Below are 15,621 nucleotides of genomic sequence, written 5' to 3'. Positions count from 1 at the left end.
ATTTTATTGTTTGAATGAACAAATAGTAAACTGTGTGATGTGCCTTTGTTCCCCTGAAATTAATTTTTTTTCTGAGATATTTTCTTTCACCTTGAGCAGATCAACCTGTGAGTTATTATAGATTTTGTACATGGTGACACACAGTGTCTCCCAATGGTGTTCTGAAGTATTGGATCAGTAAAGCTACACCTCAATGATGTCTATATGTACTGGTTTCAGAGGATCATACCTCTAATTGCAGGTCCTTGAGAGTCAGAGACAAACCCCTGTCAGGTTGCCAGAAAATGAGGGAATTTACAGATCCTCTGTCATCAAATATGAAGATATGTGGTTGAAATAATTTTTCTTGCGATGATACACATTCAGTACATAAAATGTGCAGACCCACACACATACACTAATAAAATATTTCAAATCATAGTTATATTCTCCTACAATTGTGCTTAATTTATTTTTTAATTTAAAATATTTTTTCATTTTTACAGAACACATTCTGATTTAGTGTATATAAATGGGGTGTATTTCTATGGTTATACATGATGGAGATTCACACCATTCATGTAATTATACATGTACATAGGATAATGATGTCTGCCTCATTCCACCATCTTTCATACCCCCACCCCCTCCCACCTCTCATTTCCCTCTATATAATCCAATATTTCTCCATTCATCTCTTAACCCCCCATTGTGTATCATCATCCACTTAATAAGGGAAAATATTTGGACTTTTGCTTTTTGGGACTGGCTTATTTCACTTTCCATGATAAGCTTAATTTTAAGCTATCACTTGAAAAATAATATTTTAGGATCATAGCTACTATTCCTTTTCATTTGGATAAATTGTCATTCACATTATATTTTTGTTATTTTAAGTATATCTGCATTTTTCAACAGAGTCACTCTTGGACATGTCATCAAAGAAAGAGAAGGAGTTACTTGATGGCACTGGATTTAGCCAGCAACAGGTATTCACTTGTGTCAATCTAAATTCCCAATTTCTTCCCATTTTTTTGCTTCCAGAATGTAAATTAGGACAAACTTAGTGACCTCATAGAATATTCTTTAGGCATCCAAACTTCGCAATTTTATTTTAATAATAAAATATTTAACTGGTCATGAACATGAAAATAGTTTCAGGAACCAAGGTGGATTAATTTTATACTTTATGCAAGCAATTGCACTGATGTTTTTGAAATAATATTTGCATTTTCTTCTCTGTGATATCCTTAAATTATGGCTAAATTGGAGACTTAGGGATAAGCAGTTGAAACTAGGAACATACATAAATGCAATGACACTTGAAACCATTCATATAAAAACAGTTTCATTCTCAAAGTCTCAAAAATTGATGTCACATTACCTGTCATCCTTTCCAAAGTTAATGGTATAATTCTCCATGGATTCTACTGTCTTTTTGGAGGAAGCTGACAGGGTAAAATTGGACACATAAGTGCATGTTAACAGAATCAAAATCATTAAGAATGATTACTTTTCATTAAGAATAATACTTTTCTGTTATTTGAAAACATTATCTATTTAAATTTCTTTTCCTGAAAGAAATGAATGAATTAAATGAATTAATTAAACATTTATTATACCTATTTGTTCAGTGTTGCATCAAAGACCTTGAATGAAATTATTGGAAAATTATGACACATTTAAAGTGTCTTTTTGCATACTCTTTCATGTGGTCTGTTAGTGGGTGGAGGATTTACATGCTTTTGCACAGATTTATCTTCTACTGTTACTTGTGCTTCCTGATAGTGTGTATGTTTATCATGGGGATGTGTCCTGGGCAAATTTTATACCTGAGTATCAAATCTGAAAATGAGCATGTTCTACATGGCCATTTCACTCACCAGCATTTCCATATGGGGATAAAATAAAATCCAACAATGATCACAGCTTAAAGCAAACATTTATCACCTGTAAATAAAATGTATATTTTAAATGATCTCTAGAACACCACAAAATGAAGAGATTTGGTAGGAAAAATAATTTTTACCTGGCAAAATGAGACTTTTGTTAAAATTAAAAATTTTAAGACATATTTTAAAAAGGAATGAGAATGAAAGGCATGGGAGTAAACAGAAACAGAAAAAGAAATGAGCAGGAAATTCAATAAAAATTAAGAAAAGAAAGGATTTAAAATGAGATTTTAAAAGGTTTTTGGATAGTAACAAAAAAAATTGAATGAATTTCTCATCTAAAAGAATGATCCTCCCAAACTGGACCAGTAGGACATACACAATTTAAACAAATCAATATCAAACAGTGAAATACAAGAAGCCATCAAAACCCTGCCAAGCAGGAAAAGCCAAGGATCAGATGGATTCTCAACTGAGTTCTACAAGATGTTCAAAGAAGAGCTCATTCCAATACTTCTCAAAGTGTTCTAGGAAATAGAAAATGAGGGTACCCTACCAAACTCATTCTATGAAGCTAATATCACCCTAATACCCAAATCAGACAAAGACATATCAAGAAAAGAAAATTATAGACCAATATCCTTGATAAATATAGATGCAAAAATGTTTAACAAAATGCTAGCAAACCATATCCAAAAACATATTAAGAAGATAGTGCACCATGACTAAGTGGGGTTCATCCTGGGAATGCAAGGTTGGTTCAACATTTGTAAATCAATAAATGTAATCCATCTTATCAATAGACTTAAGGATAAGAATCATATTGTTATTTCAGTTGATGAAGAAAAGCATTTGAAAAAATAAAACACCCTTTCATGCTCAAAAATAGAAATAGTAGGAAAAAATAGAGATAGTAGGAACATACCTCAACATTGTAAAGGCTGTTTATGATAAGCCCATGGCCAACATCATTCTTAATGAAGAAAAACTGAAAGCATTCTCTTTAAGAACTGGAACAAGACAGGGATGCCCTCTTTCACCACTTCTATTCAATATTATCCTTGAAATACTAGCCAGAGGAATTAGACTAAAGAAATTAAAGGGATATGAGTAGGAAAAGAGGAACTCAAGCTGTCACTATTTGCTGATTCTCCATTTAGAGGATCTAAAAAACTCCTCCAGAAAACTTCTAGACCTCATTAATGAATTCAGAAAAATAGCAGGATATGAAATCTACACGCATAAATCTAAAGCATTTTTATACATAAGTGATGAAACATCTGAAAGGGAAATGAGGAAAACAACTCTGTTCACAATAGCCTCAAAAAAAAAAAAAAATACTTGGGAATTGGTCTAACCCAAGAAGTGAAAGAGCTGTACAATGAAAAATACAAAACATTAAAGAAAGAAATTGAAGAAGACCTTAGAAGATGGAAAGATCTCCTGTGTTCTTGAATAGTCAGAATTAATTGTTGGGGTGTCTGGAATTCCATCCAGTGCTTGACAAAGATCCTCTGGAGGATGATTGCAAAGGCTCATCCTAAGAGGAATTGTGGGATATTTTGCTCCAGAGCATGGTGTGTTTTCTGCTGTGTTTTTCTGATAATATATTACTTATTTCAGTCTGAACAGAGTGCTTAAGGGGATGAGGGGAATACAACAAAAATTCCAGAAAATATTACCTACAATCTGAAAAACAATGGGTTTTTTTTACCACTAACAAAATTAAAAATAATTTTGCAGCCATGCAATGAGTCCCTGAAAGCCTCTAGAGAAAATAGTTATAGATCTGCCTTTGTCTCCAACAGGCTGGTTAAATTCTGACGATGGTGGTGGGGTAAAAGAATAAAGTTTCACAACATTCCTTCCTTCCTACAAAGAATTGGTCACCCCTATAATAAATGTTGGTGCACAATGCCCTGTTCTTGAAAAAAAGAGCTACATAAGACAGTGTATTGGCCACGAGAACCACTGCGATCACTGCCTTTCTATAGCCCTTAACTCAGCAATTTAGATATTAACCAGATAGAGTTGGTCACATGAGATTACTTGTCTATTGCTTTAACCAGGAGAATAATAAGAATAGTCTTAGGTCACATAGAGTTTAGATATTAAGGAAATAAACATTGTATTAGCTCATTAACATAGTTAGATAATTGTAAAACAATTGTGATTAGGTAAGGATAATCTGTAAGGTTGCTGTTTTCTGCCTATGCTTTGGAAACTTCTTTAATATTAACCACAAGACTGCCATTATAGCCTGAAGAAAAATGTATATAAACCTAGCCTTCCCCAGAATAAAGTGGGAATGATTGCACCAGAACTAGAGTCTGTGTCTTTCATTCTCCATCCATCACTGATGCTGTCTCCCCACACCCCATTTACCTGTGTGGAACCCATGGACTCCTGCTAGGGCTGGACCTCGGCAATTAATATTATCAAAATGGCCATGCTTCCAAAGGTGCTATACAGATTTAACACAATTCCAAAAAAAGCCCTGTGACATTTCTCATAGAAATTCATATGGAAGAACAAGAGACCCATAATATCCAAACAACACTGGGCAGGAAGGATGATGCGGGAGGTATCACAATACCAGGCCTTAAACTCTACTATGGAGCAATAGTAACAAAAATGGCATGGTATTGGTACCAAAATAGACAGATAGACCAATGGTACAGGATAGAAGACATGGAGACATACCCACAAAAATACAGTAACCTCATGGTAGACAATGGAGAAAAGATAGCCTCTTGAACAAATGGTGCTGGGAAAATTGAACATCCATGTGCAGTAAAATGAAATTAAACACCTATCTCTCACCCTCTACAAAATTCAACTCAAAATGATTCAAGGATCTAGGAATTCGACCTGAGACCCTTCACCAAATAGAAGAAGCAGTAGGCTCAAATCTCCATCACGTTGGCTTTGGACAAGATTTCCTTAACAAGACACCCAGAGTGCAAGAAATAAAAGCAAGAATCAATAAATGGGAAAGATTCAAACTAAAAGTTTTTCTCAGCACAGAAAACAATCAGTAATGTGAAAAGAGAGCCTACAGAGTGGGAGAAAATCTTTTCCACACCCACTTCAGACAGAGCACTCATCTCCATTGTTTATAAAGAACTTACAAACTTTACACCAAAAATACAAAGAACCCAGTCAATAAATAGGCTAAGGAACTGGGCAGACACTTCACAGAAGAAGATATACAGGTGATCAATAAATACATGAAAAAGTGTTCATCATCCCTAGCAATTAGAGAAATGCAAATTAAAACTACCCTAAGATTTCATCTAACTCCAATTAGAATGCCTATTATCAAGAACATAAGCAATATTAAGTGTTGACAAGGGTGTGGGGGGAAAGGCAAACTCATGCATTGCTGGTGGAATTACAAATTGGTGGAGCCACTCTGGAAAGCCATGTGGAGATTCCTGAGAAAATTTGGAATGGACCCTCCATTTGACCCAGCTATCCCACTCCTCGGTTTATACCCAAAGGACTTAAAATCAGCATACTACAGTGAAGCAGCCACATCAATGTTCATAGCAGCTCAATTCACAATAGGTAGATTGTGGAATCAACCGAGATGCCCTTCCATAGATGAATGGATAAAGAAACTGTGGTATATATACACAATGGAATACCACTCAGCCATAAAGAAGAATAAAATTATGGCATTTGATAGTAAATGGATGAAGTTGGAAAATATGCTAAGTGAAATAGGCCAAACCCAAAACCAAAGGCTGAATGTTTTCTCTGATAAGTGCATGACAATATATAACAAGGGGGAGTGATGTGGGAAGAGAAGAATGAAGGAACTTTGGATGGTGTACAAGAAAATGGGGTGGGGGATGGAAGTATAGTAGAATGAAACAGTTTTACCCTATGTATATGTAAAATTACATGAATGATGTGAATCTACATTGTGTACAACCATAGAAATCAAAAGTTGTATCCTGTTTGTGTACAATAAATCAAAATGCAGTCTGTAAAAATAAAAAAAGATTTTAATAAAAAAAGAAGAAACAATGAGAAAAATGAAATAACTTCAAAATCCACTACAAAAAACAAACAAAAAAAAAATCAATGACATAAACAACAAAAAACTGAGATTTCTCTTGTACTAGTGCTATAGAAAAGAAGATCCAGGATTTCCTACTTGACAAACATAACTTTTTGGGGTTTCCTGTAGTCAGACATAGTCAGATATTTTCCAGCTATTTATTTGCTCTAGTCCCAAAAGGCATATATTGCTAGTGGCATGAATAAACTAATCTCCTCTGCTATTTGTTTCCCAACCCACCCAGGAAATGTTGAGGGATCTTTGCAATTTGAAGAAAACACACACCCTCCATATCATTCATGTATACAGAGATATTGATCTTTCTAAGGTGGGATATTCCCAAAAACATTCTGGTCCATGGAGCCAGGTAATACAGGTCCCACTGATGGACTCCTGCTGTCAGTGATCTGCAGGTGGAAAAAAATCCATGTGTTTGAGGGTTTCCATGCAGCCAGTTGGAGCATGCCAGTCATGGCCTGCTTGCCAAATCTGATTTCTTCTAGGAACTGCAGAAAAATATATCACATGACACTGCTTCAGTACTCCTTAATCCTTCTCTCCCTTGAATTTTCAAAAACTATTCTCCCTCAATATTCTTATTCTAAACCACCCTTTTAAAGAGTAAGTGTTCTGTGGACTTCTACTCAAATAACTTTTCAAAAGACACAACACATTTCTGATAAAATTTTCAGCTCATTCCAGACCACCACTATCCTGAGACCATATGATCAGGATGAACACCCACCATTCTGTGAAGAGATTTGGCTGTATGTCTTGGAAGTGCAAACAAGCTGTGGTTTCTGATCTCTCCCTGGCAATTACTATCACAGAGCTGCAAGCAATATGTTTCAATGAAAGTGCCCATGATGTTTTAATCTTTCGGCAGACCACAGGACCAAGCTCTAGTTGATCAGAGCTCTCAGCAAATATCTGACTCAGTTTATCTTTTATAATCACCTTAATCTTGTGAATGCCTCCAAAACCACACTTTATGTCAGAGATCTGTCTTATAAGTTAATATGTAATGTATGTTTTTTTTTTTTTTTTCTGATATCCCAGGGCAAATACCTATATAAAATAACAAGTGAAGGGCTCCAACATGCACATTCTAATTCTGCCCAGAAGTTATGGCAGTATTTTGAATTATGCTTCATATCATTGCAAAATTCCAAGTCTCTCCTTTGCTAAAGATGTTGTATTTCAATTGAGAGGAATCTGCCTTAATTTCCTATCTTGCACTAAAATTAGTTCCTTTATGAATATAAGGAGATTTTGCTGTTACAACCTTTATAATTCTCAAATTTTTGGCCTTTTCATGATATCCCATAATTCTTGTAGATTCTGTTCTTGATTTTTTACCGTCTTCTCTGTTTGGCCAACTTTGTTTTCAAGATTAAATATTTTGTCTTCAATGTCTGATATTCTGTCTTCCAGGTGTTCTATCCTATTGGTTATGCTTTCTATGGAGTTTTTAGTTTGGTTTATTGTTTACTTCATTTCAAGAATTTCTGTTTGTTTGTTTTTTTTTCAGTATCTTCAACTCTTTATTGAAATAATCTTTTTCTTCCCGTATTTGCTTTTTTCACTGTTGATTGGTGTGATCATTTAATGCCTGCATTTGCTCTTTCATCTCATCCTTCAATGACTGCATTTGATCTTTCATCTCCTTGTTTGCTTCTCTGATTGTTTTAATTATGTACATTCTGAACTTTCTTTCTGCCATTTCTTTTGCCATGCCGTCATTGGGTTTTATTGATATAGCATCTAGGTTTGTTTGGTACATTTTCTTCCCTTGTTTTCTCACATCGGTCAGATATCAGTGGGACGCTGAGATATTGCAGATTTCCTCTATTGGCTTATAGTGTCCCTGTAGATTTCTATCATATCACCTTTTAACCTTCAGTAGCCTGAAGTCTTGGAGAAAACTGATAATGCAGTGCTTCAGAAGAAAGCTACCCCTGGCCTGCTAGTGTGTGTGGAATTGTGGGATGGATGTGCTTGGAAAGCCTCTCACTAGGCATGCCTACTCCAAGAAGCCTGCTGTGGATTGGGTCTGCCACTGGATGGAGGCGGGCTGCCCGGGAAACACTCAGGCCTCCATGCCCTGGTTCAAGAAGCTGCCTGTGGATGGGACCATGGCCGCCACTGGGGACTGGGTGTGAAAAACTTTTCACTGGGCAGGTCTGTTCAGAGAAGCTGACTGTGGCCTAGGCCTGCCACCAGCTGGAGCCGGGCTGCTGGGGAACCACTCTCGCCACCCTGCCTTGGTCTGAGAAGCTGTCTGGGGACAGGGACCCACTGCTGGGTGCGGAACTTGAGGTTGGTTGTGCTCAGAAAGCCTCTCACTAGGCGGGTCTGCTTGGAGAAGCTGGCTGTGGGCTGGGCCTGCCGCCGGATGGAGCCAGGATGCTTGGGAAAGCCTCTGGCCCTCCTGTCCTGGTCTGAGAAACTGCCTGCAGACCTGACCAGGGCTTGGAGCTTGGGGGTGGTTGTGCACAGAAAGCCTCTCACTGGGTGGACCTACTCTGAGAAGCTGGCTGTGGGCCAGGCATGCCGCTGGATGAAGCCAGGCTGCTTGGGAAATCCTCTGGTCCTCCTGTCCTGGTCTGAGAAGCTGCTTGCAGACCTCACCAGGGCCCGCTGCTTGGGACTGGGTGTGTGCAGAAAGACTCTCACTGGGTGGTTCTTCTCCAAGAAGCTCCCATGGAACTGGCCAGCTGCTGGATGGAACCGGGCTGCTGGGGAAATCCTCTCGCTGCCCTGCCCTGCTTCGAGAAGATGCCCACTGTCCTGGCCTGCTGCCCGGGCCGAGCTTCACCCAATGGGAGTGACTCATCGAGTGTCTCTGAGTTTGTCCAAGTCTCCCAATACCTCCCCTTCTTGAATCCTGAGTTCTGGAACACCAGGAGATGCAGTCACCATCTAGTTTGCCATCTTGAAACCCCTTCTAGAAATCATGTTTTAAGATAAATTTTCTTCTTTGACAGGCGGACTTGGGATACTGCATTCAAAGAATCCAAAATAGAAAGTATCAAGTACCTAGCTCTAAAGGTTTTTTTGAAAAAGCTAAAGGGAAGGGGAAATGAGGGAAAAACCAAAGATATTAGCTAGGTAATTTTGGAGGGGATAAATGAGGAAACTGAAAGAATGCGATTCACTTCTATCAGGGTACCTGCATTAAAACCAAAGGTGAGATGATTGCTGGTCTACAGATGATTGAAACCAGTAGGGACTAGAAGAAATTTCTCCTCCTTACATAACAAGCCCACATTCATACGAGTGGCAAACATATCAGTTATTCAGATGAGAGGCCTAGCATTTTGAAGCTTTGGTTGTTTTAAAGACAGCTATTATTTCATTATTATTGGGGCTTCTTCTACTATTACTACTATTTCTACTAGTACTTCTACTACTAGTACTACTACTACTACTACTACTAATCTACCACTGCATTGGAAAGAATCCATATCCTCGGTTATGTCAAAAATGCAATCTCTTGGGGTGCGAAATTCTGATCTCTAGGTATCTAGTTTTCTGCTCATCCAGCAAATTCTGAAAATATTTGAAATTAAATTTATGTATGCTATACCAGACTCATTTTCACCAGAATTCTTGATGAAATTCATTCCTTTATTCCTCAAACACCAAGACTAATACTCATAGTGTATATACCAAAGACTTTGAAGCAAAATACTTAACTGGTATGTGTCAAATCTGTGAACTTTCAGAACACATTTTGCTTTGTATTGGCTTTTCTGAATTCTTTAATCTTTATCATGTGTTTTTTGTTTTTGTTTTTCTTTTTCTTTTTAGATGTGGAACCTGTATCTGTGCACAAGGGAGGAAAAAGATACATGAAATGGCTTAAACCAGAGGATTCAGACAAGAAGGTATGCCACTGTCCCACTTGGGTATGAAAAAGACAACAGTACATATATTAGCTTTGGTTCCAAAAGCATATGTCTGATCTAATTAGTTCAGAAAAACCTGTCTGATGAGAAATGGATTCTCTTCACAACTTTGGACTTTTTGATAATAAGACAAATGAGGTACAGGTTGCATGCTTACAATAAAATGGATCAAACAATTCTGACAGGTCACTCCACATATGTGCTACCATCTTATTACTCCAACTTTGATGTTGAACTTCTCAGGTTCCTTGCTTGCTTCTCTGCAGACAGATGTCTTTTGTCTCTAGCATTCTGCATAATCACATTGGTATTTTACCCTTCCCTAAGTATTCATGGTCATTGCAATGGTGTTCTTACCATTGGAAACTTAACTGCAGCTTTTACTAAAGCTATAATTCTTATATTGATTTAGTATATTTCAGTCATGTGGTTATATTCAACAAAAATCCCCAAACAAATAAGAAACCCAAAGCTAATGAAATCTTTATCAATTCTCTCTGAAATCCATATCACTCAGGCTAAGCTGCATATTCATTCAGTAGGAACATGAGGTGACATTGATATATTCCAGTTTTTGTAAGTATATATTTAATTTTCTTTTCTGTATCTAAGGACTTACATGCTTCCTGTGATGTAATTCATCATCTACTTTTATGTTTCATTAATAACTGAATGCTGGGTGAAATACAAAACATTTACAAAATATCTTGTCTCCAGGTTGTAGGACATAAAGCCTACAACAAAAATCAAACATACATTTCCAAAAAATGGAAATAGGAAGAAGGGAACAAGGAAACTGAAATCACTTAACTTTTGCAGTGTGACTTCTATGAAAATACCTATATTAAAACCTTTGAAATGATAGGCAATTTCTCACTCATGATTTACATGTTTTCTGCAATGCATTGGGAGGATTTGCCCCATCAGGTCTGTGTTGGTGTTTGCATCCATGTTTCAAAATATTTCTGTAAATGTCTGAGGAAAAGGTGTTTTAAAATACCATATCATAGACTTTCTAAAAATAAACTTCCCAAATTGGAGTTGTTACACCAGTTACCTGGATTATGAGACTGATTTGCTTGACACCAAAGTTTTATAGATAGGCCCAGGGGAGCAGAGTTAGATTCCAGAATCCTGAGACCATAGGAAATTTTTTTTTGAAACCAGGATGTCAAGTCCTGTCTGTAAGTTAGGAGAAACTCATTTATAAGATACTGCCTACAATACTATGACACCCAGTGTACTGACTGAATGCATTAAAACTTTTGTTATGGTTCATATGCCATTTTATTTCATGACTTCGACAACCTTTCTGTTCACCTTGTAGCAAGAAATGATAAAATGTATGATCTTATGTACTTTCATTTATCACTTACTTGTAAAATGAACACTTACTGTTGAACACTCTTTCCTGAAATTTTGACTCAGAACAGTCAATACATAATACTTCCACACACCAAGGGAGTGTTTTCTCATCACTCTTTGACTTGATGTTTGTTATCCTCTCCATGGTGATGACAAATCCAGATCCTTCTGGAGACATGCCCTCCATTCAGGACTGCATCAAACCAGTAGTGCATGGTTGCATTCTCATCATCCATCTCCATTCATGAGCATGTGCCTGAAGTTCTAATGCTCACACAGTTTAGATTGGTCCAGTTATGTATGCATATGTGGCATGTTACTATCTTTGGAATGTGGTTTTCCAAATACCTCAAAATTTCTAGGCATCTTTCACAGTACAGTTGTGCCTAATCTGCATCTTTAGTCCTTTCCCTGCCTGTACACTCCTCTGGAAGTTTTCACCAATTCCTATATCATCAGACAAAGACTGTGCCATTTAAGCCTGTCTCTATGCCATGCTACATTCTTCCACACCATTACCATTTTCTGCCTCTGCATGATATCCTCACTCCTCAAGTCTGCATTCATTCCTACCTCTAAAATAGGCACTATCCATGAACCTGTTATGACCTCAGAATCATACCTCACACTCAATTTTGTTTGCAAAGTGTTCACACCAATGTGATATAAAAGCATCCCCTGGCACTCCAGGACCTAATGGAATAGAGAGAAAATGGAATAATTTACAGATCAAGTGGTTATTCCCCAGTACAAAAGAGGGTCCATGTGTGAGGTAACACTAGTAAAGGAAAACCAGTGTATGTCAGGAGTAGCAGGCACTATGATTGATGCTTCCAATCATAGTGAGTGAATACTAAAAGAAGAAATGAAGGAAAAGGAAAGAAAAAGCACATGCAGTTCACTGGTAAAAGTGGAACAGTGACCATTTGTTGTTGTTGTTGAATTCCAAAAATGCTGTGCAGTTTTTCTTGAAAAGTTACTATTATGACAAAGATATATTAATGAGTGTGAATATTTTTTTATTCATTTTTTCACATATTTAGAGATTTCATTTAGATTCTTTGTACACAAATAGGTACAAATTTTTGTTTCTATGGTTGTGCATGATGTAGATTCATACCATTTTTTAATCATATGTGTGCATAGAGTAATGATGTCTGTCTCATTCCACCATCTTTCATACCCATGCACCCCTTTCCCTCTCACTTCCTCTAAAGCTTCTCCATTCTTCTCTCACCTCCACCTCCCCATCTCCACTATGTATCATCATCCCCTTATCAGGGAAAACTTTCAGCTTTTGTTTTTTTTTTTTTTTGTGACTGGCTTATTTCTCTTAGCATGTTATTTCTCAATTCCATCTATTTATGTACAAATGCCATAACATTATTCTTCTTTATGACTCAATGATATTCCATTGTGTATATATGTCACCATTTCTTTATCCATTCATCTGTTGAAAGGCATCTAGGTTGGCTCTTGTTTCCATTGTAATTTTAATATTTTTTTTCTGTAAAATTGTCCTTTTTCCTTGAATGGATGGACTTTTGAGTCATCATATGCATTGAACATGATGAACTCTAGTGTCTCAGGAGTATTGGGTCTGCCTAATTACTCCCTAAATAACTCAGTATACCCTGACAGAAGAGGGGCACATCTCTATTTACAGATTCTTAGGAGGCTGAGGCAGGCTGATTACAGGTTTAATGTCAGCCAGGGAATTTGCAGACCTCCTGTCTCCAAATAAAAAAAGACTTGGAATTTGAAGTAGTGACACAGTTCTCTGCAAGGATCCACCTGTGCCTTTGTACAATCTCTAGCCCCCCCCCCAACAATCCAGAAGTTCCAAACAACATAAACATTCACCTAAAATTAAATTTAATTTAAAATTATAATTGTGAAAATAAAATTTTAGAAGTATTACTATTATCCTTTCTTATGTGATTTTTTCTTATGTGAATGATTTTCACTCATTCTAACAGTTTAAAGTAGCTTAAGTACATCTTTATGTTTATCAGCAGAGTCACATTTGGACATGTTATCAGCAGAAGAGCAGGAGCGGCTTGATGGCATGGGACATAGCCAGCAATGGGTATGTAAATTGTCAATTTAAATTTCTTGTCAACTTATTTGCTTACAGAAAGGAGATTAGGTCAAACAAAACATAGCAAAATATGCATAGTATATTTCTAGTATGTATATTTTAAATGATTTCTATAAGGCCACACAATGAAGAGAAGCAGTAGAAAATAACAATGTATACCTCACTGAAAAAAAGACCTTAGGGACAATAAATTTATCATAATAAATTCTGAAAAATGACATTGAAAGTACTGACAGTAAGCAGAGACTGAAGAGGAGATGAGAATGAAATTCAAGAAGGATAAGAATAGAAGGGATTTAAAATAAGAAAAAGAGATCAAGGACCCTAAAACAAGGAATGAATGAACATATCTGAAAAAAATCAGATATATCATGAGAAAAGAAATAAGTTGGGAAACCCAAAGATAAAACAAACCAAAGATGAAAAAGACACACTTTAAGGCTCTGAAATCTTCCCATTTCCCTGGTACTAATGTAACTGAAATAAAGGGACCTCTTTCTAGGATTTCTAATTTTGGAAACATATAGCTTTTATAAAGCAAATATGATCCAGCAGTTTTCTTTTCTGCTCTGGCTCAATCAGGCCTTTCCTCATGGTGGAGAGCACAACCTTAGCTTACCTGCTTTCTTCCCCCTCACCCCACCCAGAGAATGCTGAGGTACCACTGCAAATGTTAGAGGAAATGCAATCTCAGTACTGGGTTTTGTATTGAATGATGTGGGTCTCCTTAATGAAGAAATTTCCTGATAAACCCTCTAATCTGTGGAAACTGTGGAGTAGTCTGTAATGCATTTCTTCTTTAACAAGCCACTGTTTCTGGTTTCATCTGATCACAGGCTCTCCATAGTGGCTTTCCAGTGTTTACCCACAACCCATCCTTTTGATAATGCAGCCACAAAACAGATCATTTGACTGCCATCTCTGAAAAAATAGTCAATAAGCACTGTATGATGCTGTGCTGCTACACTTTTCCCTTGGGATTTCTTTTTTATTTTATTTTATTATATTTTGGTTCATTGCAAATAAATGGGGTACAAATTTCCTTTATCTGGTTGTACACATACATGTACATAGGGTAATGATGTTTGTCTCATTCTATTGTTTTTATTCCCCTACCACACCCCATCCCTCCTTTTCCTTCCTCTATTCTTGCCTCCTCCTCACCCCACATTATGTGTCATCATCCACTTATCAGAGAAATCATTCAGCTTATGCTTTTTTGGGATTGGCTTCTTTCACTTGGCATGATATTCTCCAACTCCTGCAATTTGCCAGCAAATGTCCTAATTTTATTTTTTATGAATGAATAATATTCCATTGTGTATATATATCACTGTTTCCTTATCTATTCATCTATTGAAGGACATCTACCATGGTTCCACAATTTAGCTATTGTGAATTGAGCTGCTATAAACATTGATGTAGCTGTATCACTGTAGTGTGCTGAGTTTCATTCCTCTGGGTATTGTCCAAGGAGTGGGATAGCTGGTTCAAATGGTGGTTCCATTCCAAGTTTTCTAAGGAATCTCTATACTGCTTTCCAGAATGGTTGCACCAATTTGCAACCCCACCAGCAATGTATGAGTGTACTTTTTCCCCAGATCCTTGCCAACACTTCTTGTTGCTTGTATTCTTGATAATAGCCATTTTAATCAGGTGAGATGAAATCTTAGGATAGTTTTGATTTGCATTTCTTTTATTATTAAATATGTTGAATATTTTTCATATATCTGTTGATTGCTTGTAAATCTTATGAGAAGTGTCTGCTCATTTCCTTAGGCAATTTGTTGATTGGATTATCTGTATTCTTGGTGTAATATTTTTTGTGTTCTTTATAGATTCTGCAGATTAGTGCTCTATCAGATGTATGCATGGTAAGATTTTCTTCGACACTGTAGGTTCTCTTCACATTGTTGATTTTTTCCTTGCTGAGAAAAAACTTTTTAGTTTTAATCTATGCCAATTATTGATTCCTGTTTTTAATTTTTTTTTTTTTTTTTTTTTTTTTTTTTTTGTGCTTTAGGAGTCCTGTTTAGGAGGTCTGGTCCTAAGCTGACATGATGAAGATTTGGACTCAAATTTTCTTTTATTTGGTGCAATTGGTGCAAGTTCTCTGGTCTAATTCTGAGGACCTTGCTTCATTTTGAGTTGAGTTTTGTGCAGTGTGAGAGATAGGGGTTTAATTTCATTTTCCCAGCACCATTTGTTGAAGAGGCTATGTTTATCTACTATGAGATAACTGTATTCTTGTGGGCTTATCTGTGTGTCCTCGGTTCTGTACCATTGATCTACTTCTCTTATTTT

The 15,621-nt window shown here is 36.7% G+C and overlaps 2 protein-coding genes across 2 annotated transcripts in view; both read left to right on the top strand.

Annotated features, from left to right (window-relative positions):
• Positions 1–15,621, top strand: part of LOC306652875 (uncharacterized protein) — a gene marked incomplete at its 3' end in the record, with an annotated part of 58,840 nt that overhangs the window by 19,383 nt on the left and 23,836 nt on the right. Inside the window, exon 6 of the mRNA XM_079125521.1 lies at positions 877–968. Within this exon, the coding sequence (XP_078981647.1) occupies positions 877–968 (92 nt within the window). The remainder of the gene's footprint in view (positions 1–876; positions 969–15,621) is intronic.
• Positions 1–15,621, top strand: part of LOC306652887 (uncharacterized protein) — a gene marked incomplete at its 3' end in the record, with an annotated part of 60,117 nt that overhangs the window by 31,253 nt on the left and 13,243 nt on the right. The window contains exon 2 of the mRNA XM_079125524.1: positions 13,232–13,305. Coding sequence (XP_078981650.1) covers positions 13,249–13,305 — 57 coding nt within the window. The 5' untranslated portion in view covers positions 13,232–13,248. The remainder of the gene's footprint in view (positions 1–13,231; positions 13,306–15,621) is intronic.

This window comes from Sciurus vulgaris (assembly GCF_902686455.1).
Source record: "Sciurus vulgaris genome assembly, contig: HiC_scaffold_633_arrow_ctg1, whole genome shotgun sequence".
NCBI lineage: Eukaryota > Metazoa > Chordata > Mammalia > Rodentia > Sciuridae > Sciurus > Sciurus vulgaris.
The sequence above is the reverse complement of the archived record's forward strand: the minus strand, read 5'-3'. Positions and strand labels throughout refer to the sequence as shown.